Source organism: Podarcis raffonei, chromosome 11, assembly GCF_027172205.1.
Source record: "Podarcis raffonei isolate rPodRaf1 chromosome 11, rPodRaf1.pri, whole genome shotgun sequence".
Classification (NCBI taxonomy): Eukaryota; Metazoa; Chordata; class Lepidosauria; order Squamata; family Lacertidae; genus Podarcis; species Podarcis raffonei.
The window spans coordinates 7,297,326-7,322,863 of NC_070612.1; the positions used below are offsets into that span (position 1 = coordinate 7,297,326).

At 43.7% G+C, this 25,538-nt stretch overlaps 1 protein-coding gene across 1 annotated transcript in view; it reads right to left on the reverse strand.

Moving 5' to 3' along the window:
* The window catches only part of RIT2 (Ras like without CAAX 2), a 199,646-nt gene that overhangs the window by 106,021 nt on the left and 68,087 nt on the right, over positions 1-25,538 (reverse strand). The window contains exons 2-3 of the mRNA XM_053409284.1: positions 21,404-21,460; positions 926-999 (exon numbers count right to left, since the gene is read on the reverse strand). Of these exons, the coding sequence (XP_053265259.1) occupies positions 926-999; positions 21,404-21,460 (131 nt within the window). The remainder of the gene's footprint in view (positions 1-925; positions 1,000-21,403; positions 21,461-25,538) is intronic.

Consider the following 25,538-nt stretch of genomic DNA (forward strand, 5'->3'; position numbering starts at 1 on the left):
CTTCTGCTCCTGAGCCTCTGACAAACAGTCTCTTGATCTCCTGTTCCTTTTCTAAATGCACCTCCCTAAACACAGTCACGCAACACACTTCGCTGACTGCACACTGGTGATTGCCAAGGCGTTGTCTAGCCAACACCCATTGATGTTATCAGGCAAAACCTGGCAGTTTTGGGGAATGTGGCTCTGTGTTCAGACTGAAGTTCTCACCTATAGTGGTGGTGGTGAGAAACCAATGTGGCAGCCGCAAGAGTATTGTTAGCCCAGAAATGGAAGCAAGAAGAAATTCTGATGAAAGAAGAATGGCAGATGGAATTAATGGACTATGCAGAATTGGACAAAACGACAGGAAGGATTCGAAACCTGTGGGACCAGAGATTTACAGAAGATTGGAAGAAGTATATGAATTCCTATGCCCCACAAATAACCCAGAGATGCATTTTAAATAAAATGACACATTCGACTCATGTAAAAACACGCTGATTCCCAGACCGTCTGCAGGCCAGATTTAGAAGGCGATTGGTCCGGATCCAGCCCACGGACCTTAGTTTGCCTACCCATGTTTTAGAGCAGCAGTTCTCAACCTGTGGGTCCCCTGATGTTGTTGGACTACAACTCCCATCATCCCTAAGCTCTGGCCTTGCTAGCTAGGGATGATGGGAGTTGTAGTCCAACAACATGTGGGGACCCACAGGTTGAGAACCACTGTTTTAGAGGAAGGGGAGTTCTCACCTTAATATATATATATATATATATATATATATATATATATATATATACACACATACATACACACACACACACACACACACACACACACACACACATATGTATATGTAGGCTTCCCTTATTTTTTCAGTATCCTCACGCACACTCTGTGGCAACTTTCATTGGCAGCTCAAATTGTCCAGGCAGAGAAACTACTCACTTGTCCAGCAGTGTCCAGAATGTCCAAATAAGCAGGCTCATCATCTATACGTACTTGTGTTTTATAAGCATCCTCTGCAAGGGGAGAAGCATAAGAGAAAGGAAATAAACCATATAAGCAGGACTGCAGGCATTCTAAGCTAAGGGAAGAAAAAAGACAAAGTTGGGCAGCAATGCAACTTTAATTTCTGCAACGAGAAAGGAATAATTCTGCAACATGCATGAATCACAGAAATTTCCTTGCATAATTCATTCTTCTTATGCTATCGGAGGTGGGGGGGTATGTGCACTACAGCATCCTATAGATAAGACTCCTATAGAGTCTTTTCAAAAGTGCCCCCCTTTTGCTGCCTGCAGAATGCTCTCCCCAGTGAGGCTGCTTTGTCATCTTTGATTATTTATTTATTAAGTTTATATACCGCCATTCATAGGAATATCACAGGGCAGCTCACACCATAAAAATATAAAATGAGAAGATGGGATACCTAATAAAAAAAGCACAAGCATAAAAACAAACCAATAATCCTGGGCTCAAGATATTGCTCTATTTCAAATGTTTGATGAGATTAGATGTTCTCTTATGCCTAGTTGATTATCTCTGATATTTTATCTGCTGGGGTGTTGTAGTTTTCATAGAACTCTGTTGTTGTTGTTGTTTAATCATTTAGTCGTGTCTGACTCTTCGTGATTCCATGGACCAGAGCACGCCAGGCACTCCCTGTCTTCCACTACTTCCCGCAGTTTGGTCAAACTCATGTTGGTAGCTTCAAGAACACTAGGAACCTAGAAAGCTGCCTTGCGTCACACTATTGTCCCAACTTTCTCCTTATTGGCTAACGTGGCTGGCAGAGGCTCTCCAGGATTCCTAGACTGGGTATATTCCAAGCCCTACCCAAAGATGCCAGACATTGAACCTGGGACCATCTGCATGCAACGTAGATGCTCCACCAATGAGCTACGGACCTTTCCTAAGCAGCTGGTGAAGGCTGAACATTTGATCTGTGGAGAGGAGGAAGGTGTACTTCATGTCTCATCGGTTGAAAAGCAGCTGTGGGGAGGTCAGCTTTGGTTATTATTATTTAAAGAAAACCTTTCAAAGTTTGCTTCCTCAGTCTATTACTTTTTCGGTTTAGCAAATTGGCTTTTATGCTTGCATAACATTAAAAAAAAAATCTACACAAACTGTTGCCTTCCCCCCATAGTCATAGGCTGCTGTCTTCCAAGTGGAAAATAAGCACCAGCTAATATTTGTATAGATTATTTTGCTCCACTGTATATTTCACGCCCCGTCTTGTTATTCATATTTTCTTGTTAAGGTTAAATGGAGCCGAAGCGTCGGACAATATTTATACTGCAACATGGGCTGCAAATTATCTCTGTTGTTTAATTAAACAACAATGCAAGACAGGCGGTGTGTTTATGGTGATGGATGGTGTGCCTCGCTTGTGCAGTGAGCTGTGAGGCGAGGAGAAGGACCGGGAGTTCCCAACAACGTGCCTGAGAAAGACCATTTATCAGCAGGAACATATGGACAGTCAGGTCCTATGCTACAATCCAAACTAGCCCTCTGCACCTAAGAGCCCATCACTTGGGCTGCCTGATATTTGGTATCCCCAGACTGCCCCTGCACCTTTAATCTATCCTGCTCATACACCTCTCTCAGACTTAAATATGAGAAGTTGTCTTTATTTATCCTCTTCGAGATCAAAGGAGCTAGACTAGTTACTTAGATTCAAACTAGAAACATTTATATCCCAATTCTGTACTTCCTACAATCAACAACTTTGCTATTTTATTACCTACAAGCATCCATGTGTGTGTGTGTGTGACTGCAACAAGTAAAATCTACTCTCCAACCAGTATTTACTAGCCAAATGCTCCTTATTATGCATGCAAAAGGGTTTCAATAGTTAATTGGCCCTGTTACCCCCATGCATTAAAAAAAATCATGAAAACTGATGAAGAAATGAGGAAACTGAACTTAAAACTGGAAATACAAGGAACTGAGGGAAACCATTGTTGGTGGAGTAGCCCATCTCTAACCATAGCTGATTGGTCCCATCGCCTCCTGGCAAATAGAAGGGGAAGAAATGGAGGCAGTGAGAGATTTTATTTTGTTGGGCACCATGATCACTGCAGATGGTGACAGCAGTCACGAAATTAAAATACGCCTGCTTCTTGGGAGAAAAGCAATGACAAACCTAGACATCATCTTAAAAAGCAAAGACATCACCTTGCCGACAAAGGTCCGTATAGTTAAAGCTATGGTTTTCCCAGTAGTGATGTATGGAAGTGAGAGCTGGACCATAAAGAAGGTTGATGGCTGAAGAATTGATGCTTTTGAATTATGGTGCTGGAGGAAATTCTTGAGAGTCCCATGGACTGCAAGAAGATCAAAACTATCCATTCTGAAGGAAATAAGCCATGAGTGCTCACAGGAAGGACAGATCCTGAAGCTGAGGCTCCAATACTTTGGCCACCTCATGAGAAGAGAAGACTCCCTGGAAAAGACCCTGACGTTGGGAAAGATGGAGGGCACAAGGAGAAGGGGACGACAGAGGACGAGATGGTTGGACAGTGTTCTCAAAGCTACTAACATGAATTTGACCAAACTGCAGGAGGCAGTGGAAGACAGGAGTGCCTGGGAGCTCTGGTCCATGGGTTCACCAAGAGTTGGACATGACTAAACGACTAAACAATAAACAACAATAATAGGGATTTGAATTATTACTGCAGTGTCCCAATGTGTAGCTAGGACTACATGCTGCCATGATTAACACCCCTACTTTCCATTTCAGAAGAGGGAAATCAATCTTACGCCAGGTTCTGTCATACCTGCAAAATCTCCCCTCCCTTTGAAATCACCCAGCAGTGGCAGTCAAGTAGGACCAAATGGTGCCTGTTATACAATATTGTTTTGGTTATTGATTTTTCTTTGACACACATTAGCATTCCCAAGAGCAATCCCTTGAAGATGTTGATGGAGCAAAACAGCCCATGTTCATTTGCTTGGTGTCCCTGCTCTTTAGTCTATACAGAGTTTAGTTGGTTAATTAGAATTCTTGGTGTTGAGCTTTGATTAGCCACATCTTAAAATCTCCTAGGACCCAGGTTGGGCCATCTTCCCGCCGTGGCACACTCAGGCAAGTGTCACGTTACATGAAGGTTTCTGTCAAGCACTACAGGGAGGGACCATAAAACCTGCTTCTCATGCAGAAGATTGGAGGATCAATCCCTGGTGTCTCCAAGCAAAGAATCGGGTAGCAGAGAATGGAAGAAAGCTCTGCTTGAGAACTTGGGGAGCTACTGCAAGTCAGAACAAATAATAACACACTAGATGGACCAGACTTGTATCCTATGTTCCTGGTTTCATGAAAATATTTGCAGCATCTGGGACATTTTAGTTTAGAGAAAATGGGAATTAGAGCAACATGAGAGAAGTTTACATGGAGGAAGTGGAGAGAGAGAAAAGTCTCTCTCTCTCTTTCATAACACTGGAACTTGTGGACATGCAATGAAGCTGAAGGTTGGATAATTTGGGACAGCTACACAGCACATTGCCAACAAAGGTCCATATAGTTAAAGCTATGGTGTTCCCAGCAGTGATATATGGAAGTGAGAGCTGGACCACAAAGAAGGCTGAGCACTGAATAATTGATGCTTTTGAATTATGGTGCTGGAGGAGACTCTTGAGAGTCCCATGGACTGCAAGAAGATCAAACCTATCCATTCTGAAGGAAATCAGCCCTGAGTGCTCACTGGAAGGACAGATCCTGAAGCTGAGGCTCCAGTACTTTGGCCACCTCATGAGAAGAGAAGACTCCCTGGAAAAGACCCTGATGTTGGGAAAGATGGAGGGCACAAGGAGAAGGGGACGACAGAGGATGAGATGGTTGGACAGTGTTCTTGGAACTACCAGCATGAGTTTGACCAAACTGCAGGAGGCAGTGGAAGTCAGGAGTGCCTGGCATGCTCTGGTCCATGGACTAAACAACAACAACAACACAGCACATAGTTAAAACTATGGGACTTGTTCCTACAGGAGACAGTTAAGGCCAACTTAGATGGATTTTAAAGAGCATGGGCCAAATTCATGGAAGATAAGGCCATTGATGGCCACTAATTCTGATGCCTATCCTCTGCCTCCACAGCAAGAAGCAATATGCTTCTGAATACCAGTTGCTGGAAACCACAAGGGGTTAGGGGAGTACTAATTTTGGACTTCCCAGAGGCATTTGGTTGGCCAGAGAAGGCTATTCTTATGCTAGATCAGTTTATAATCTTTGGGAAGGAGTGGTTTGGATGTGGTGATGCAGCAAATGACCAGATCTCTTTGAATTGGCCTCTGATAATTTCCAACAGCCCTTGTGATTTATTCCAATATATCTTGAATCATTAAGCAAATTGATCCTCATTACTGTTATGGCAACTATATAAATGCAAATCAAGCTTGGCATGGGAATGTCTTTCTTTCTGCTATCTATGTATTTTTGTATTTACTTTTACTGCTCAATGGCTCTGAAGTTAATTCCCTTTGAAAAGCAAATTGTACCATTGGATATTATATTAAAATTAATTAAGTCCTTGAAATTCAATAGGTACTACACACAGCTGAAGTACTTAAGTCACCGATAAGGAAACAATACACATGCATATAAATAAAACAAATTACCAAGAAGTATCCAGAGTAATAAAAAATAAAATAAAATACTGACACTGCTCTAATTCTAAATCTTCCCTCTGTATTGCAGAGGTCTGGCATGCTCAACTTCTTTCAGTAGGCCTTAGAAGACATTCTCCAATTCTGTTTTCTTTCTAAATGTGTCAAGCAGATTTCACGCATGTGAAGCACATTTCTGGAGAGTTTCAGTTGTGGTTTCAGTGCTGATCTTAACCCATAAAGACTTATGCAGCTCAGGACCTCAGTCATTGATGGAAAGCATCTCTCATCATGAATCTACCCATCTCCCAAGATCAACATATGAAGTCCTTGTCAAGAGAGTTGTGGGAAGAGAGGGTCTTTTCCGTTGTAGCCCATCTGTGGAATACTCTCCCTGATAAGGCCTGATAAAGCCATGATCATATTTTCTGCACCAAGTTAAAATGTTGTTCTACTCGCATGCATTTTATGGGATGCAACTGGTTGGTTTTCTAAATACATCATTATCCTAATTGATTATTCCTGAAGATTTGTCATTCTATGAGGAAGGGAGTTTTGTTTTAATGCACAGTGAATATTGCTATTCCTTTGTTTTTAAGCTCTGTGGATTGTCATGAGATAACTTGAATTCCCCCCTTTAAAAAAAGGAAGTGGTGCAATGTGAGATCCAACGCAACAGTTGCGGTTGTGGAAGTTTGCTGCGGAACAGGTTGTGTAACAAGGAAGTATCAGATCTATAGCAATCTTTTGAGTGATTGGGCCATTCTGGCTTTCTGCGACTCCTGTTGCATAAGCCATTCATTCCACTAGTGCACCTCTAAGGGGCTTTAACTTAGCACTGCTTTGAGTTCCCCTCAATAACAGTGGGTACCAGAATGCAAATCTGCAGTTGATCTCTTCAAAAAACAAAAATTCAAGCCTTGAATTCTTACTTGAGCTCAGCTGTATCTTTAAAAATGTAACTAAAAATTAAAGAAAGGATCAGAGGCAACCCTAGGGGTCCCTCTTTGGCCACAGCCATGCTCTCTCCCCTAGACATTTCAATAGCTGAGGCTGGCATCTCCCAAAATTTCTCTCTCTCTCTCTGGACTCAGCTATACAGCTGTAAATAAAATGCTTTAAGTGTGTTTTAAATGCTATATACAATGTGACCCTAGATGGCGATGGTAAGCCTTATGGAAAATTCAATGTATTTTTAAAAAAGTTTTTTTTTAAAAAAAAGCATTTTCAAAACGTTTTTTATATGTGTGTAGATTCCACCTCTGCCTCATTGGATGGGCCGTCTTATCTGGGCGCCAAGCTCTCAGGTGCACCAGACCAAGAGTCTGGGGCCCAGGAGTTGAGTCTGGGGAAGAGCCCATCCACCGGTCGGAGTGCCTTGGTGGGCTCTTCTGCTGTGGGCGGCTTTGCACCAAAAGTTCGGGGGCAACCAAGCCAGCAAGACGCTGAGTTGGCTGGCTGGCTCTGCCCTCCTGCGTGCCTGGGACTGGGGATGTGGGTGCTGGGCGGATCTTTGCATCACAGCACTGCATATGCTTAAGACAGCCCTGGTCTTCAGGGAGAGAGGAGAGAGATGTCTATTTACTTTTTATTTTCACAGAAGCTGGAAACACCTCTCCGTGTAAGCATAGGCTTTAATTGATCTCCCTGAAATGATAGTAAGTGAATCATTGCTACCTGAATCTCCACTCAGTAGCAAAATCACAGGGTCGAAAGTGGAAAGAAATTGCTACCTGCTATTCTGGTGCAGAGGGGGAACTGGTTCTGATTAACTAGGAAAGCCTTGCTCACGCACACACCTTTGAAGTGAATGACACTTTTTTTCACCCTGCTTCAGAGGAAATGCAGCTCTGGAAACATTAATTATTATTATTAATGTCTGCGTGGCAAGTGGGTTCATACTGTGTATGTTAGAAATGACTCATGTTTTATGCGGAAGGGGGTGCCTTCTGAAGTGTTTCATTTTGCTTTCAAAAGAATGTCTTCCAGCAAGCTTAGATCCCTTCTGCTTGCTATGGGTGTCAACAAATTATAACAGGTTCAGAGGAAGACTACAAAAATGGGTGGGGGACTGTCCTATAAGGAAAGGTTGAAAGAAAGGGATCTGTTTAGCTCAGAAAAGTGAAGATTGTGGGTGGGGAGTCATGACTAGGAATGGGTGAGGCAGGCAGTTTCATTTTGCCTTCTATCCCCCCCCCCCGGGTTCTCCACATTTCCCCGAAAAGGCCTCCTGAAAATTCACCATTGTTTTTGTGCAAGATCACTTGCCGCCTAGGTGTGGTCGTATTGTGGGATGGCGAAGGCTTCCTAGGGACCTGGCAAGGGAGTTTGAGGGATTGGAGTCCTACCTGAGCAGGCAGAGTGGGCATAATGCCCCCTCTATCTATTAGATAGGGATGCGGGTGGTGCTGTGGGTTAAACCACAGAGCCTAGGACTTGCTGGTCAGAAGGTCAGCAGTTCGAATACCTGCGACGGGGTGAGCTCCAGTTGCTCGGTCCCTGCTCCTGCCAACCTAGCAGTTTGAAAGCAAATCAAGTTGCAAGTAGATTAATAGGTACCACTCTAGCGAGAAGGTAAACGGCGTTTCTGTGTGCTGCTCTGGTTCGCCAGAAGTGGCTTAGTCATGCTGGCCACATGACCCGGAAGCTGTACACCGGTTCCCTTGGTCAATAAAGTGAGATGAGCGCCACAACCCCAGAGTCGGTCACGACTGGACCTAATGGTCAGGGGTCCCTTTACCTTTTTTTTATTAGGTGCTAGATCCAAACCTGCCTGCCTTATTGGCCAGTCGGGGCTGACCTTGAGGGCAGGACTGACAGAGCAGGTAGGCTTCCCTCAGGTTTGCTCCTGGTTCATTTAAGCAACCTAGACCTGGACCCTTTACCTGTTTCTTCCTCGCCGAGTTGCCTATGTCCATATGCCCTGTTGGGACCCGAGACTGATAGCACCCCCCAGGCAACAGATCTCTGCAGGGGTCCCCCAATTTAATGTAAGTTTTTGGAAACCCTGCTGTCAGATTGACCCATGGTGCCACTTCTGGCAAGTGGGCCGGAAGTTAAAGATTATCCAAACCTCAGGAGGGCTGAGTTTGGGGATGGGTCAGAGGAGGAAGTACATAGCCTTGGCTTGCAATTGCTTCCCTAATACAGTGGTACCTCAGGTGAAGTACTTAATTTGTTCTGGAGGTCTGTTCTTAACCTGAAACTGTTCTTAACCTGAAGCACCACTTTAGCTAATGGGGCCTCCTGCTGCTGCCGTTCTTATCCTGAAGCAAAGTTCTTAACCCAAGGTACTATTTCTGGGTTAGCAGAGTCTGTAACCTGAAGTGTATGTAACCTGAGGTACCACTGTACACCGTTTCTTGTATGCGGTTTTTCCTAATATAAATTTTCCTTCTTCCTCTCTTTCTTTCTTTTTTTGCAATGCTTTCATCGTTCAGAATCAAAATACTTTGGCTCAGTTCTTTAGTTCTCACAGAAACAGAGCCTGGCAACGTGGCAATTTATTTTCACATATTCTCACCCAGTTTCCTTCAGCACTTTCGTATTCCTTCCCCTCCTCCCTCCGCTTTCTCCCTTGTCTTCTCTTCTGTTGAAATTAGATTGGAAGCCCCCACAGACCAGGGACCTTTAACTTGCTTCTGTTACAGTAAGGAGTCGTATGCATCAAAGGGGTATGTTTGTGTGTGTGTGAACAACAAATAACTCCACAAGATTCTATAGCAGTAGGGAGAAAACATGGGTGCCCCCAGCAGCATCTGTGACAAGGATTGCTTTCTGAAAACCTTTCTGGGTAAGAACACGATACAAGAAGTGACCTGCTGGACCAGGTCAAGTGGCAGTCCAGTGCAGAATTTTGTGTCCAGTCAGATGCCTCCAGATACCACACAGGCAGGGTAGAAAAAGTAGCAACCCTCTCTCGGGGGCGTCGCAAGGAGGGTGCGGGGGTGCAGTCCGCCCCAGGTGTCATGCCTAGGGGTGGTGACAAAATCCCCCTGGGCAGATTGGCGTGGCAGCATGCGCACCTCCAGTGGGCAGTTTTTCACAATTGGCGCAATTGTCATTGTGAAAATCCACCCGCTGATCACGCAAATACGCCGGGTGATCAGCCTGGCACCCTCCCCCCCGGCAGGCAACGCTCGGATCCCTGGCGGGCAGTTTTATGCAATCGGCGGTCAGATTTTCATGGTCTGTGGTTGGCGCTAGCACCCCCGGCTGGTGGTGCTGACCCAGTTTTATGTGCTCGTTGGTCAGATTTGTGCTATCTGCGGGCATATCTGTTTTGTGGACAACCCTCCCTTAAAATAAGCTCAACAACTTTGGGCAACATTCCCAAGAATTGCAATGTAGGGCGGGGGTGTGACAAAAAAAAATTGCACCCGGTATCACCTGAACTCCCCTTCATGGATCACTGCCTTGCCGTGCTTATTTAATTTATACGCAGAATACATCATGCGAAAGGCTGGGCTGGATGAATCCCAAACTGGAATTAAGATTGCCGGAAGAAATATCAACAACCTCAGATATGCAGATGACACAACCTTGATGGCAGGGCAATGACAGGCCTAGACAGCATCTTGAGAAGTAGAGACGTCACCTTGCCAACAAAGGTCCGTATAGTTAAAGCCATGGTTTTCCCAGTAGTGATGTATGGAAGTGAGAGCTGGACCATAAAGAAGGCTGATCGCCGAAGAATTGATGCTTTTGAATTATGGTGCTGGAGAAGACTCTTGAGAGTCCCATGGACTGCAAGAAGATCAAACACATCCATTCTTAATGAAATCAGCCCTGAGTGCTCACTGGAAGGACAGATCGTGAAGCTGAGGCTCCAGTACTTTGGCCACCTCATGAGAAGAGAAGACTCCCTGGAGAAGACACTGATGCTGGGAAAGATGGAGGGCACAAGGAGAAGGGGGCGACAGAGGATGAGATGGTTGGATGGTGTTCTCGAAGCCACAAACATGAGTCTGACCAAACTGCGGGAGGTAGTGGAGGACAGAGGTGCCTGGCGTGCTCTGGTCCATGGGGTCACGAAGAGTCGGACACGACTAAACGACTAAACAACAACAACAACATCACCTGAACTTGTCTACACATCTGTCCTCTCTCCTTTTCTTATTGCCATCATCTCTCAGCAAGCAGGGCAATTGGTTGCTCTCTCTTTTTTTCTGAGGATCTCCTAACTGTTAGAAAACGCTTGCAGATTATTCTAAAGCAACTTTCTTTGGCTTGAGAATTCTTGGGTAGCTGAATCTCCTGCCTAAGGGTCTCCATTGCTCTTCCTGATGGCTCTACTGTCCAAGAGAGTTGGGCTGCAGGCCACTTTCCTTTGGTGACAGCTTAATGGAGTCTCCATTTTCAGAGGCAGTATGTCCCCAGATGTTATGCAATGGAAAACCAACAGAATGGTACACCCACACCACCTTCGTACTTCATACACCTTAGATTTATTAGCATTTATTTATAAAAGTATTTATATACAGTTAAATCACAAAACATAACTAAGCAGTTTATATCTTGGCAGTGAGTTCTGGAAGACCTGCTCCTTGCCTTGCAGACCTTTTTCTACCTGGCCTGAGAGGGAGTCCCCGGACTGACTCCAACTACAAAAGCTGAGGCTGCTGAACAGACTCTTGGGTTGGGGAATTGTTGGGGTTTTCATTGGGTGGGGGTGGGGTTGTTGCTGTTACTGGTATTAATCGTTTGTATCTTTATTTTCAATCTTACGATTTACGTGTAAATTGTTTAATTGGTTATGTACTTTTTGATGTTTTATTTATTGTTTATGACTATTTTGGTTACGTTTGTAATTATATATATATATTTTCATATTGTAAGTCATCTTGAGCATGGCTTGAACTATGGAAAGGCAGCATACAAATAAAATTATGAATGTATTCATCTACAGCATGAAAATATAAAAAACATACAATAAAAAACCATTAATTTTTGAAATTAAAAGCAAAAAAAAAAGCACACCGAAAAAAAGCTTTAAAACAAGCATCAACAAGCCATTGTTGGAGATGTACTCTTCATTGCCTATATAGGCCTGGTGGAATAGAAAAGCTTTTAGAAGGCATATACAAGTTGGCACAGAATTTGTATTGACAGAGTTTTGTGCATAATTGGGCTTGCCAGGAACATGTTTTGCCAGCCACTTCTGGAAGCAGGATCCTGGGCATTTGGACTGATCCAGGAAGGTGATGTCTATAGTCTTATCTGAGGAAAAGGCATGCAGGGCTGATGCATGTGAGAGAAGAATGGGAAATACTGGAATGCCTCATGTTTGCAAGGTACGCCTTGAAGGTGTGCAGTGCGCCGACTGATGTAAAATACCCTGTGCATTAAAAAGCTTGGTGCCTGTGATTAACGGTGACACTTGATGGTGTGTATCTCTTGCGCTCCACTAGCTTTCCTTTTCCTTAAGCTCTTCAGGCATGAGTGATCAGTGCTGACATGCAATTGTATTTCTGAGCCAAGAGGGACTGGCTAAGTGCCCCAAAGGAAAGTTACCAATTAACCCCTAACCTTGGAGTAGTGGTATTGGAAGTGAGTCTGGAAAGGGAGAGAGGAAGATAGAGAGCTGCACAAAGAAGAGAGAGAGAGAGAGAGCGTCAGGAATGTGCAAAGCCTCTATTGTTTCCACAAATATTTCCCTGTTGTCAAAAGGTGACATTGCATTGATAATTCAGGACAATTATCTGGGCAGAGGAGAGAGGATCAGCTGGTTCACAAGGACAAAACACTCCACTTTGTTCGATCCTAACAGTAATGTGCATTTCCCCCCATTCATTGCCAGAGCAATCGCATAAATGTTTATTTAGAAGTAGGGATGGGGAGATCTAATAGTTCTCTGCTTCTCTCTGCTTATCATTCCCCCCTGCCTTTACCAACATTTGCACATCCATTTAGATGACTGACTGAAAATCCACTAGAATTTTAGTGCTAATTACATGTTTGTATGTTAAATTAATATACACATTTTTGCAAAACAATTTCCTCAAATATAATACATCTTTGTATGTTCTTTTCACAAACACATGCATTTTACGCATGCTTTACCCTAGCCTATGAATTTTTGTACACATTACTGCAGAATTGCAGTGCAAAATTCAGACCAATGTGAATTTCTAAGAGGGGCTATATTTTGGTCCGCATACTGGTTCAGAAAGTATAAATAATGTAGCTTCCTTTTTAAATGTGAATGAAACAAAATTTGTCCATCAAATTTGGAGGTTTTTCAGCAGAGATTGTAGGGTCATCTGTCATGCTCCCTTCCAACTCTCCAATTCTATGATTCCATGATTATGTATTTGTGTATGTTGTTTTCACTAATTTTCCATTAATTTAACTGGTACATTTCTGTACACAATACTTGGCTGGAGAACTGCGATGCAAAATTTGGAGAAGTCAACATTTTGAAGGATGGCTTCATTTTGGTTTGCATATTGTATTGAATCAGGTAAGTCTGTCTTTAAATGCAGAGTGAATCACATTCCTCTGTCATCCCTACCACTCAGAAAACTTGTTCTCTTCCAAGTGCCTGCTAAATGTCATTGGGTGCCATCAGCCCCATCTGGCATGGCCAATAATCAGGAATGGGGGAAGCTGCAGTCTACCAACATCCAGAGGATCACAGGCTATCCATCCCTGTGCCATTATGTTAAAGGGTGGCTCACAGAATGTCCCTGTGAATACAGAATACAGCAATAAAAACATTCACCACTTGGACATCTGTATTCACCCCCTCCCAAACCAGACTTTCTTTCTTTTTTTTTCCTTCTGGCAATCTCCATTCTTCCAGCTTCTAGAGAACTGGAACACATCCCAGAGGAATACTGAGAGCACATCATTTCCATGTTTCAGATTCCAAAAGTCTTTGAAGATGGCCCCCAATATCATTCTTCTCATGACCCTGACTCCAAGTGCTTCTCAAGAGGCAGAACCTCCTCACATGTTATTGTTGCTTAAAATTAGCTGGCTGCTTTGCTGTCTAATCTGCATGCCACCTGATTTTCGTGGATTTGGTTTGAGATCAGTTACATGGCTGTTGAGCATCTTGGCACCCACCCAGTTTGTTCCCTCCTCCTCCTCCTCCTCCTCCCTCCATCTCTCTAGCTACACTAACGCCCAGCAACATTGCCAAGTAACTGCTCTGAGTGCAAAATCATTAGTTCTCCATTTGTTCGGGAAGAAAATTGTTTCTGCCGGTGCTGGGAAATTGTTTCCCCATTGCCATTAAATAGGAAATGTACAATGGAAATCATTTCATTTTCTTCCAGGGATGTCCTCTGGAATTGTCGCCACATATGGTTTAGCAAGTCAAGCAAGGAACGTTCTTCTTCCAAGACCACCTCTCCTTCAAAATTATGATTCTGCTAAATGATGCAGTTGGGCCAGGGATTCTTAATGAGGCGCATCATTGAAAATCTGTTGTGAAAATACATGCTTATTTGGGTGAAAACAATGGCCCATCTAACAATATTGTTGACTCTAACAAGTGTAGTTGCTACTGGGTAATAGGCCAAAAGAGAATAACATCACCACATTTCCTCAAAGAAATTCAAGAAATACATTGTTCTCCCCCCCGCCCCCCAATTTTATTCATTTCATAACTTTTAGACATCACTTGATTGTTAAAAAAAGACCCTCAAAGCAGCTTACAAATAAGATAAAATAATATAATTGACAATAAGAAAAATTAACAATAATTTAAGACTTTCAGATAGTTAAAATAACAATAGACCAGGGGTCAGCAAACTATGTTCCGCGGGCTGGATACAGTGCACCGGTTTAGCTCCACACGGGGACTGACTGAGTGGGCAGTAATGGCTTCCTATTGGCTGCAGGATAGGACTTCCAGGATGCAGCCATGGCCAATAGGAAGCCACAGATGCCTCCTCCCCGCCGCCATGGCTCCGAAAGCCAGTGGGGTAAGAGCGGTGGGTGATCTGGCCCTCCAGCGGAAAAGTTTGCCTACCCCTGCAATAGACTAAAAGCAGATTGAAACTCGCATCAACTTTCTAAACGTCTGGGTATGCAGGTGCTGCCACGCTAAAATATCTATTTCTTACTAATGTGGAAGACATATCATTATGTGACACCTGAAACGATGACAGTTCTTCAAAGTGAAGTGTTTGAGTGGGCATATGTTAATAATAATTATTATAATTAAAACTTGGTTTGATTGCCCTTCACCAATGGGTAAGGCAATCTCGCTTTACTTCAGTATCACCTATGGAACGCAACAGGACTAACTTCTAAGTAGGCAGGGCTAGGACTCAGTGACAAGCATAAGAAAAACTGGACCTGTCATTGGTAGATAGAGAGAGTTGGTGCACATAGGTTAATAGATACCCCTAATCTCCAAGAGTGGCTCAGACTGTTACATGAGTTCCAGCAATCTTTTCCAAATTTATGCAAATAAACCCTAATGCAGTATTCAAAACCCCACGCAAAATTGGAGAGAACATGCAAAGGAAGCTTATGCAAATGAGCCTGCTTTGCATAATTCCAATCACAGATTTTTGTCTGTGATCCCAAATTTCGGATGTTTTGCTACAGAGAGTTGGCTCAATGGTTATATTTGAGAGACAGGCAGACAGGGAGGCAGGCAACTGGGGACCAGTAGATGGGAGCATCAGTCATGTTTTTGGCAATGCAAAACTAAAAATAAATAAACACCACCAATCTGAATTGCTTTCAGAAAATACACTGATCTGAAAAAATATGCTAAAATAAATGTACAGAAGTCAACATATTTCTTCTTTGTGGGGAAAACACTTTAAGATTAGGCTGTCGTCTCATACAAAATTCTGGTATCTGGGCAGATGCTGGGATGGACAGTCTGAGCCCTATATCAGATCTAGGGGTGGAACTGGAGGATTTTTCAGCAATTTGCTATGAGCCTAGAAGCAGAGCCTAGGAATATTTGGAACACTTGCAGGCAGAGCCCAGAATCTGGAAGCAAACACAGAGATTAACCCCAGGACAAATTCATGTAGTCACCTAAATAAACAACAGCTCCTTGACAGGGACAACCTGATCACATTAGCTCATGCATAGCCTGGACTACTGAAACACACGTTATGTGGGGCTGCCCTAGGGTCTGGTCTGGAAGCTTCAGCTACTGCAGAATGCCACGAGTCCCCTGCTCTATGCTCTCTATACGTATGACTGTACAGCCACCTATTCCAGCAACAAAATCATCAAGTTTGCTGATGACACTACGGTGGTAGGGCTCATTTCAGGAGGGGATGAGTCCGCCTATCGGGACGAGGTGGAGCGGCTCTGTGTTTGGTGTGGAGAGAACAATCTGGCTCTTAATACGGCTAAGACCAAGGAATTAGTGGTGGATTACAGGAAAAAAAAGGCGGACATTCAGCCCTTGCATATCAATGGGGAACGGGTGGAGAGGGTGGCGGAATTCAGGTTTTTGGGAGTAACTATCGATCAGGGCATGACTTGGAGCGCAAATACCACTGCTCTGGTGAAGAAGGCCCAGCAGAGAATTTATTTCCTCAGACTTTTAAAGAAGAACAATCTGAGTGAGAGACTGCTGGTGTCCTTCTACCGAGGCTCCATAGAGAGCATTCTTACATACTGTATTTGTGCTTGGTTCTCCAGTTGTACAGCTAGGGAGAGGAAGGTGCTCCAGAAGGTCATAACCACAGCACAAAGGATTATTGGTCAACCTCTCCCATCTTTGGAAGAATTGTACGGTTCCCGTTGTCTTAGGAAAGCAAACAACATCCTGCAGGATTCATCTCACCCGGGATACAGTCTGTTTGCACTACTGCCTTCTGGCAGGAGATATAGAAACATCAAGTCAAGGACAAATAGACTGAAAAACAGTTTTTACCCGAGAGCTGTGGCCCTTTTGAATGCTGTAACTCGATAGTGTGACCTGGGAGATTGATGGGTGTGGGTGTGGCTGGAATGTGGTTTGTTGGTTGTTGTTGTTGTTTTGCTTTTGTTGTTTTTAAGGGATGGCATCCAATTTCGTTGCACTTGTGCAATGTTGCACGTGTGTAATGACAATAAAGAATCTATCTATCTATCTATCTAAATAATCTGCACTGGCTTCCCATCTGATACTGGGTCATGTTCATGGTTCTTGTACCAGTGTCTAAGCTGCTGAACAACTTAGGCCCAGGGTATCTTAAAGACCACCTTGCCCTGTATGTCCCAAGCTGATCACTAAGATCATCTGGGGGAGATCTAATACTGGTCCTCCATGGCCCAGAAGCATTACTTGTGTCAATGAGAATTGTGACTTCAGCCTGGTGGACCCAACTTTACGGAACTACCTTCCTATATATCAAGTCAACATCCTTGCAAAGATTTAGATGTCAGTTTAAAATGATTTTACATCAGGAGGCCTTTAATTAACTGAACATTATTATTATTATTATTATTATTATTATTATTATTATTATTATTAAAATTTGTATACTGCCCTCCATCCGTAGATCTCCAGGAAGTACACAACATAAAAATACAAGATAAAAGCACAAAATACATAACAACCACCACAAGCAACAACTCCCTTCCTCTCACCCCATCCCACAAACACATTTGAAAGGTTATAGGATGTTAATCTGCTGGAGGAGACTCTTGAGAGTCCCATGGACTGCAAGAAGATCAAACCTCCCTATTCTGAAGGAAATCAGCCATGAGCGCTCACTGGAAGGTCAGATTGTGAAGCTGAGGCTCCAGTACTTTGGCCACCTCATGAGAAGAGAAGACTCCCTGGAGAAGACCCTGATGTTGGGAAAGATGGAGGGCACAAGGAGAAGGGGGTGACAGAGGATGAGATGGTTGCACAGTGTTTTCGAGGTTACCAGCATGAGTTTGACCAAACTGCGGGAAGCAGTGGAGGACAGAGGTGCCTGGCGTTCTCTGGTCCATGGAGTCACGAAGAGTCGGACACAACTAAACGACTAAACAACAACAACAACAACAAGGATGTTAATCAGCCCAAGGCCTGGTTGTAGCAGAACAATTTTGCCTGGCACCTAAAGGTGTATAATGAAGGTGACAAGCAAGCCTCTTTGGTGAGAGTGTTCCACAAATGGGGAGCCACCACAGATAAGGCCCATTCTCGTGTTGCCACCCTCCAGACCCCTCGTGGAGTGGCCACATGAAGAAGGGCCTCAGAGCATGTTCACAGGGTCCAGGTAGGTTCATATGGAGAGAGGTGGTCCTTGAGGCATTGCGGTCCTGAGCCCAAAACTGGCTTAAGGGGGTTGTCTGATCCTCTCTACTTTTCTGTCAACTAGTGCAAAAGCAAAATCTCCACCCCACACCCCACCAGTTGTCTGGGAGCTTTGTTCTCAATGGGCCTTTCTTTCCTGCAGATCTGAAGTGTGGAAGATGAGGAAATGGTTAAAGCTCAAAGAAAACGGAGTGCAGCAAACTTCTGTCTTTCATTCTCTTAAAGCCATCTCCTTTTATAGCCAGATAAATGTTTGCTCTCAGCCATCTGTCAGCACTGAATGCTCAGCAATGTTAATCCAAAGTGATGAATGTGCCCTGTGGACATCCAGAAGGGTACCTCTGGGGTCATTACTCACTCTTCCCTTTTAAAGGTGATACTAGGAATTTATAACAATGCCCACCGTCTTTGGGATCAAGCAAAAGGGCCTGATGGACAGTGACATCCGATGTTGCTGTTGCCACAGAATGCTGTTGCAGCGGCAATTGCAAACCAATAATTCAGAGGACTCAAAAGACACAGGGTTACAATTTGGCCTGGCCTTTCCTTGATAGCATTGTGGGGGAGGCTGAAAGACGTATCACATTTCTAGAGGAGTACAGAGCGGGAAAGGAGACACAATATGGCAAATAGCACAGGATCCATCTTCCTGAGAATCATAACAAACAAGCAGGTTTCTAGTCCCTATTATGGTTGCAAATATATATTTGGAAGCTTGGGGATGGGGCTCTGGTGCTCTCAACAACTCCTGGCCTGAATAAATTAATGACTTATAAAAGAAAGAAAAACAGCTTCTGTTATGGAATGGAAGTTAAATTCTCAGTGCAGACATTACACACAGACTGGAGAATTGAGCTTTCTTAGGTGTAGGATCTAGATTGTTTACATGAAAAACTATAAGCTTCCTCCCCACTTGCTAGCACAGAGTACCTTGACCAAGCTTTAAATAAAAAATGTTTTTGCCACAGCCATCAACAGGCTTTAAAAAGAGATTCAGATACTCATAGAATCATAGAATCATAGAATCATAGAGTTGGAAGAGACCACAAGGGCCATCGAGTCCAACCCCCTGCCAAGCAGGAAACACCATCAGAGCACTCCTGACATATGGTTGTCAAGCCTCTGCTTAAAGACCTCCAAAGAAGGAGACTCCACCATACTCCTTGGCAGCAAATTCCACTGTCGAACAGCTCTTACTGTCAGGAAGTTCTTCCTAATGTTTAGGTGGAATCTTCTTTCTTGTAGTTTGGATCCATTGCTCCGTGTCTGCTTCTCTGGAGCAGCAGAAAACAACCTTTCTCCCTCCTCTATGTGACATCCTTTTATATATTTGAACATGGCTATCATATCACCCCTTAACCTCCTCTTCTCCAGGCTAAACATGCCCAGCTCCCTTAGCTGTTCCTCATAAGGCATCGTTTCCAGGCCTTTGACCATTTTGGTTGCCCTCCTCTGGACACGTTCCAGTTTGTCAGTGTCCTTCTTGAACTGTGGTGCCCAGAACTGGACACAGTACTCCAGGTGAGGTCTGACCAGAGCAGAATACAGTGGCACTATTACTTCCCTTGATCTAGATGCTATACTCCTATTGATGCAGCCCAGAATTGCATTGGCTTTTTTAGCTGCCGCGTCACACTGTTGGCTCATGTCAAGTTTGTGGTCAACCAAGACTCCTAGATCCTTTTCACATGTACTGCTCTTAAGCCAGGTGTCACCCATCTTGTATTTGTGCCTCTCATTTTTTTTGCCCAAGTGCAAACCATTTCATTCAGTCTTTTATGAATGACTTGCAGTGTTTCTGTTGGTCAAACTATGAGCTGGTCTGTATACAGAAGTTTCGTCCTTTTTGCTACCAGTTCACACTTAGTAGGTACCGTATTTTTCGCTCTATAAGACGCACCAGACCACAAGACGCACCTAGTTTTTGGAGGAGGAAAACAATAAAAAAAAAATTCTGAATTCTGATCGCTGCACAGTGAAAGCAGCAATCCCTCTTGCTGTTCTGGCTCCTGGGATAGCTGCACAGCCTGCATTCGCTCCATAAGATGCACACACATTTCCCCTTACTTTTTAGGAGGGAAAAAGTGAGTCTTATAGAGCAAAAAATACAGTATATCAGAGGTTGCCCTCAAGGAGCCCATAAGCACAGGGGTGTACTTGAGGTCTTCCCCTGGTGCCGACAAAATCTCTGACGCACCACACCATTGCCTCTTGGGTCATGCATGAGGTGGTGAGCGTGGTTACCCTGTTCTCCTTTGAAAAGTACATAGAGCTGAAGAAGGAAGTGGCAAGAGTGTCGCTCTTTCCAACTTCCTTTTTAAGCCCTATGTGCTTTTCAAGGCTTCTTCTAGATCTGACTTTAGGTCCTCAGGACATGTGAAGTGTTTGCAGGGGTGTGCTCTAGCTCTTTTTCTGTTTGAGGAGGAGCAAATCTGAGGGGAAGAGGGAGAGAAATTGCCAGAGCAGGTGGTGCCAATGGGACTTGCTCAACAATCCAAATGTGCCCACAGGCCTAAAATGCCTGCCTCCCCTTGCTGAACACAAAAATGCTGGATTTTGAAACACCAAGCTGAAAGCTAATCTTACTGTTAGGCATTTCCCGAAATCCCTGGCCAAGTAACTGCCATTTTGAATTTTTGAAGGTTTCACAAAGTTCACATTGGAAACCTTGCCTGTTGAACCTTTGCAATATTCAGGCTACACATAGGTGTTGGTAACAAACCGCTTTACTTAACTGGGTTAAATACAGCTCCCTGGCAGGACCCTAGAAGAAGGTCTATGCTGAGAAGGAAGAGCATGGAGTCTGAGTCACATACAGCAGCATACCCAGGGGTTGGCCAGGGTTGTCCCTGCCAAGGACGCAGGCCTGGGAGGTACACAAAAATATGACTTTCCACTTTGGCTCAGAGTGACTAGGAGCCCATCCACTAACACACTCCCTGGACAGCTAGCTGATGTGCACAGGCTCCCCTGGGTGCCTTTGCAGAGGAATCCGTTCACTGGTGTAGAGCACAAAAGGTGTTGAAAAGCAAGCTTTTAGAGTTTCTGGTCCATGGTCTCTCCTGGCTTTGAAGGGTGCAAGGGAGCTTAGATATGCCTCTGCTCATACATAAAGGGACTGTGCAGTTAATTCCAACACAATGGCCATGAATCATTTCAACAAGGGCTATAGCTTTTCATTGGCATCATTAGCAGATTAATCAACTAAAAGTTGAGTTCATAAAATACTGGGAACCAATATGCTAACATAGTCATGATCACGGTCCCCTTCCCCTATTTTTCAAGGCTATTTTAGTTCCAGTGTGTTCATGATGTACTAAACAACAAGGAAATCCTAAAGGGAGCCATTTCTTCAAACCACATGTAGTAGCTTTGGTTTATCACGCTGCAGGCAATCTTGTGCTCCCTTCAGAATTTCGAACGTGGAAATGATATTCAGGTGCCGATTTATATGCAAATGTATTTCCATTTAATTGGTTAATTAATGAGTCACTTGGATAAAGGGGATGCAATCAATGAGAAACCTTTTCAGCAGTTGGAAGCCCAATTTCTCATTGCTCCGCGGCCCAAAGTGCTGGTGTAACAAAGAGGGTTTAACTTACCTATGGTGGGATCATGGTAGTCGGGGAACCGGTGGCTGATAAACTGCATTGTCATCGCTGGGGAAACAGAAAGAGATGGAAATGATGAGTCAATGATTAGCAGCTGTGATACACAGCTCAGTAAAACCAAAACCAAGTAGTTTGCATTTCTGAATAACTGAAAAATAGAGCGCAGCCCTATGCAGGAATGGGATTGTTTTGAAAATCTCAATGGTAGATTTTAAAAAAAAATCCTGACACACCTTGACCTTGATAAGAAGTGAGTTATATTCCCTCCTCAGCTCCGCACTTCGTTAATATATTTGTTATTGTACACATTTGTTTTCCTAAAGTGCATGCTCCAGTTATCTCCCACTTGGACTACTGCAATGCACTCTACGTGGGGCTGCCTTTGAAGGTGACTCGGAAACTGCAATTAATCCAGAATGCAGCAGCTAGACTGGTGACTGGGAGCGGCTGCCGAGACCATATAGCACTGGTCCTGAAAGATCTTCATTGGCTCCCAGTATGTTTCCAAGTGTAGCCTTATTGGAGTTCATCGATTGGGTCTGCGTTGCTCCCGGACAGGAGGAAGGAAGTCAAATGACACCAAGGTTGATTCAAAGAAAGAATTTATTCTGCTCTCCGGATAGCAGAAGGCACTTGCATGATCAAGTCCACAGCAAGTCCAAAGAAATGAGAAATTTCATGCAGTATATATATCCTCCAGGCACCCTCTCCCTCCTTCCCCAGGAATCCAACCACGTCAGCCTATGTACGCAGGTTGATCACATATGTTCCTGCTCTGGTATTAACCATAAAAGGGTATTCCTTCCTGTACTTCTGATCATAAAAGGATCTTCCTTCCTGTTCCTACTCTTATCGTGGAGCAAGAGGTCATCATCTCTGAGAACACACTCTGGCGCTGTTCCCAGACTGGGTCTGTGCATTTTGTGGTCAGGACGTAAGATAAGGCACAGACGTGTCTTCTTTGTTCTACTGGTACAGTCAAGGCTTTGCTTGCCGTCACAAACTGATAAAGGAGAGGGCTCTGAGCACAGCTCTATGCAGCTGGGTTTCAGCTCAGGAGCTCAAGTTAAAGCATTTTAGCTAAGGGGAAATAGGGATTTTGGTGCAGTTTCAAACTGCCTGCACAGTCAGTTTTGGGGTTTGGGAAACCCATTCCTTCACAAGAACAATTCAAAGTGTTGGTGCTGACCTTTAAAGCCCTAAACGGCCTTGGTCCTGTATACTTGAAGGAGCGTCTCCACCTCCATCATCCAGCCCGGACATTGAGGTCCAGCACTGAGGGCCTTCTTGCAGTTCCCTCACTGCAAGAAGTGAGGTTACAGGGAACCAGGCAGAGGGCCTTCTCGGTAGTGACGCCTGCCCTGTGGAACGCCCTCCCAGCAGATGTCAAGGCAATAAACAACTATTTTACTTTTAAAAGACAACTGAAGGTGGCCCTGTTTAGGGAAGTTTTTAATGTCTGGTGCTGTATTGTTTTTAATATTTGGTTGGCAGCCACCCAGAGGGGCTGGGGAAACCCAGCCAGATCGGCAGGGTATAAATAATAAATTATTATTATTAGAAAGTGACCAGCACACAAACATATTTCATGCATATGCATAACTTGTCCAGACTGGAAATGAAAGAAAGTTGCAGACAAAATCTTCAGCCTAATGCTTCTCATTCCTGTTTTCAGTAACCTACAATACTGTATACTGAACTAGTGATGTTATGCAACCTCTGGAGCTGATTGGCTCAACTGACTGATGGATATGATGATGTGGAATAGCCATGGATGTTCCAAATGGTCAGGAAGACAAGGGTGCCAGAATGTTTGCAATCCAGTTTCTACCAGAAAATAGAGGTGGGGGCATCATTTCTCTAGGATTGAGAACTTACACAGGTCCTAGATTACAGGTGAGGAACCTTCTCGCCATCCCCTATTCACTCAGGTAATCTGTTAGGGGCAAAAAGTTCACAGAGGGCAGAGTCGACACCAAAAGCCACCTACCTAATATCAATAGGCAGGGAGTTCCAAAGTGTAGGTACTGTCACGCTGGATTCTCTGCATTAGCAGAACAAACCATATGTCACTGGGAAAAGCACCAGTTCTGCATTTTATTAATAGTTTTGGTTTGTTACTATAACAGTAATAAATTAAAAACCTTAAAAAGAGACTGATGCAGAAATCTTGCCTTCAATAGATGTCACAGTGAAGAGCAAGTACAGTGGTACCTCGGGTTAAGAACTTAATTCATTCTGGAGGTCCGTTCTTAACCTGAAACTGTTCTTAACCTGAGGTACCACTTTAGCTAATGGGGCCTCCTGCTGTGGCTGCGTGATTTCTGTTCTCATCCTGAAGCAAAGTTCTTAACCCAAGGTACTCCTTCCGGGTTAGCGGAGTCTGTAACCTGAAGCGTCTGTAACCTGAAGCATCTGTAACCCGAGGTACCACTGTATAGTTTATTTTTCAAGGACTTTGTTTCCTGATGTTGGACTAGATGGGCCTTTGGCCTAATTCAAAAGCATTCTTCTTATGTTCTTAGATTCAGTTAAGCATATTATTGACTTGTCTACCTTCCCATATAGTGGTACCTTGGTTCTCAAATGCCTTGGTACTCAAACAACTTGGAACCCAAACACTGCAAACCTGGAAGTGTTCCAGTTTGTGAACTTTTTACAGAAGCCGAACGTGCTCCGTTTTGAGTGCCACGCTGCTGTTTTGAGTGTTAAGCTGGGGTCTGTCTGTTTTTGCTTTTTTTTTTTTTTGCATTTTGTGGCCCTTTTTTTGTTTGTTTTTGTGACGGTGTGGAACCCACTTCAGCTACTGATGGATTGTGTGACTGCATTATATTGTTTATTGCTTTCATTTTATGGATCAATGGTCTCGTTAGATAGTAAAATCCATGTTAAATTGCTGTTTTAGGGGTTGTCTGGAATGGATTAATCCATTTTGCATTACTTTCTATGGGAAAGCGCCCCTTGGTTTTGGAATGCTTTGGTTTTGGAACCGACTTCCGGAACAGATTAAGTTTGAGAACCAAGGTACCACTGTATTAGTTAATTTCACCATTTCCCCAAATGCACAGAAATTCCAATCACCCCTGCAGCTGGTGTGGTACAGTCCATTCTATCACCGTGGAGAACCTACCATTCATTCATCCCTCTGCATGTCTCAGATGCCAGCAGGGCAAGACTATGAATATACAAGACTGTCGCTGCCTACTCACATCATTCAAAATGCATCTCATCTGTCTTCTTAGCTTTATTGCTGTCCCTTGTAGCACAACCCGCCCCCTTGCAATCAATAAAAATCCAGGTAGCATGGAGTGCTCACAAAGCGCGCGTCGTTCAGCCTTTTGGTAGCCATCATTTATTATATATATGCACACGGTTATTGCGCCAAGTCTTTCTGATAGGAAATCAATGGGCAGGAGAAGAATCATCGCAAACTGCAGAGAAGTCCATCAGAAAGTTAAGGCATGAACTCCCACCTGGCTGCCCACAAGCACATTTGATACATTTTCTAAAAGTGAAGGGAACGCAACAGGGATTTCAACCCCGGAGCATCCCCAAAGTCGCTAGCTGTGATTGTTCAGAAGATCACAAAGCTCTGGTGTCTAGGAGGCGAAAGCAGTCAGGGTCCCAAAGCATTTTGTGCATTTCATTTTTTTAAAAAACAGCATTGGCTTGAGCAGTTTATTTATTCTATTTTATTTCAATGTTTTCAGGCTGCCTTTCTGGGCTAAGTCCTCCCGATATGGCTTGCAGAGCAGGGAGAGCAAGCAGAAAGCAGTTACAATATTCAGCAAAATACAATTCAATGAAAGACCATCATTTTAAATGGCAGTTAAAAACATATATCACGCTCAATGTTCATTTTAATAAAAATAAAAATAAAAAATCCAATGAAACCATCAGGAAATACGCGATTTAAAACCAGTAATAATATAGCCATTTAATAATCATAAATTGATTATTATTAACAGCTGAAAGTAACTCAAAACTATTCACTTTTTGAGGGATGTTTAAAAGCTGTGAGGATTCTAAGAGCTAAGAAGGCAGCTGTCTGAGGAATAACTGTCCTCTTCTCCTGGCCTAGATATTGTCACAGGATCTAATCTGGGTGTGGGAAGGAGAAGAGTTG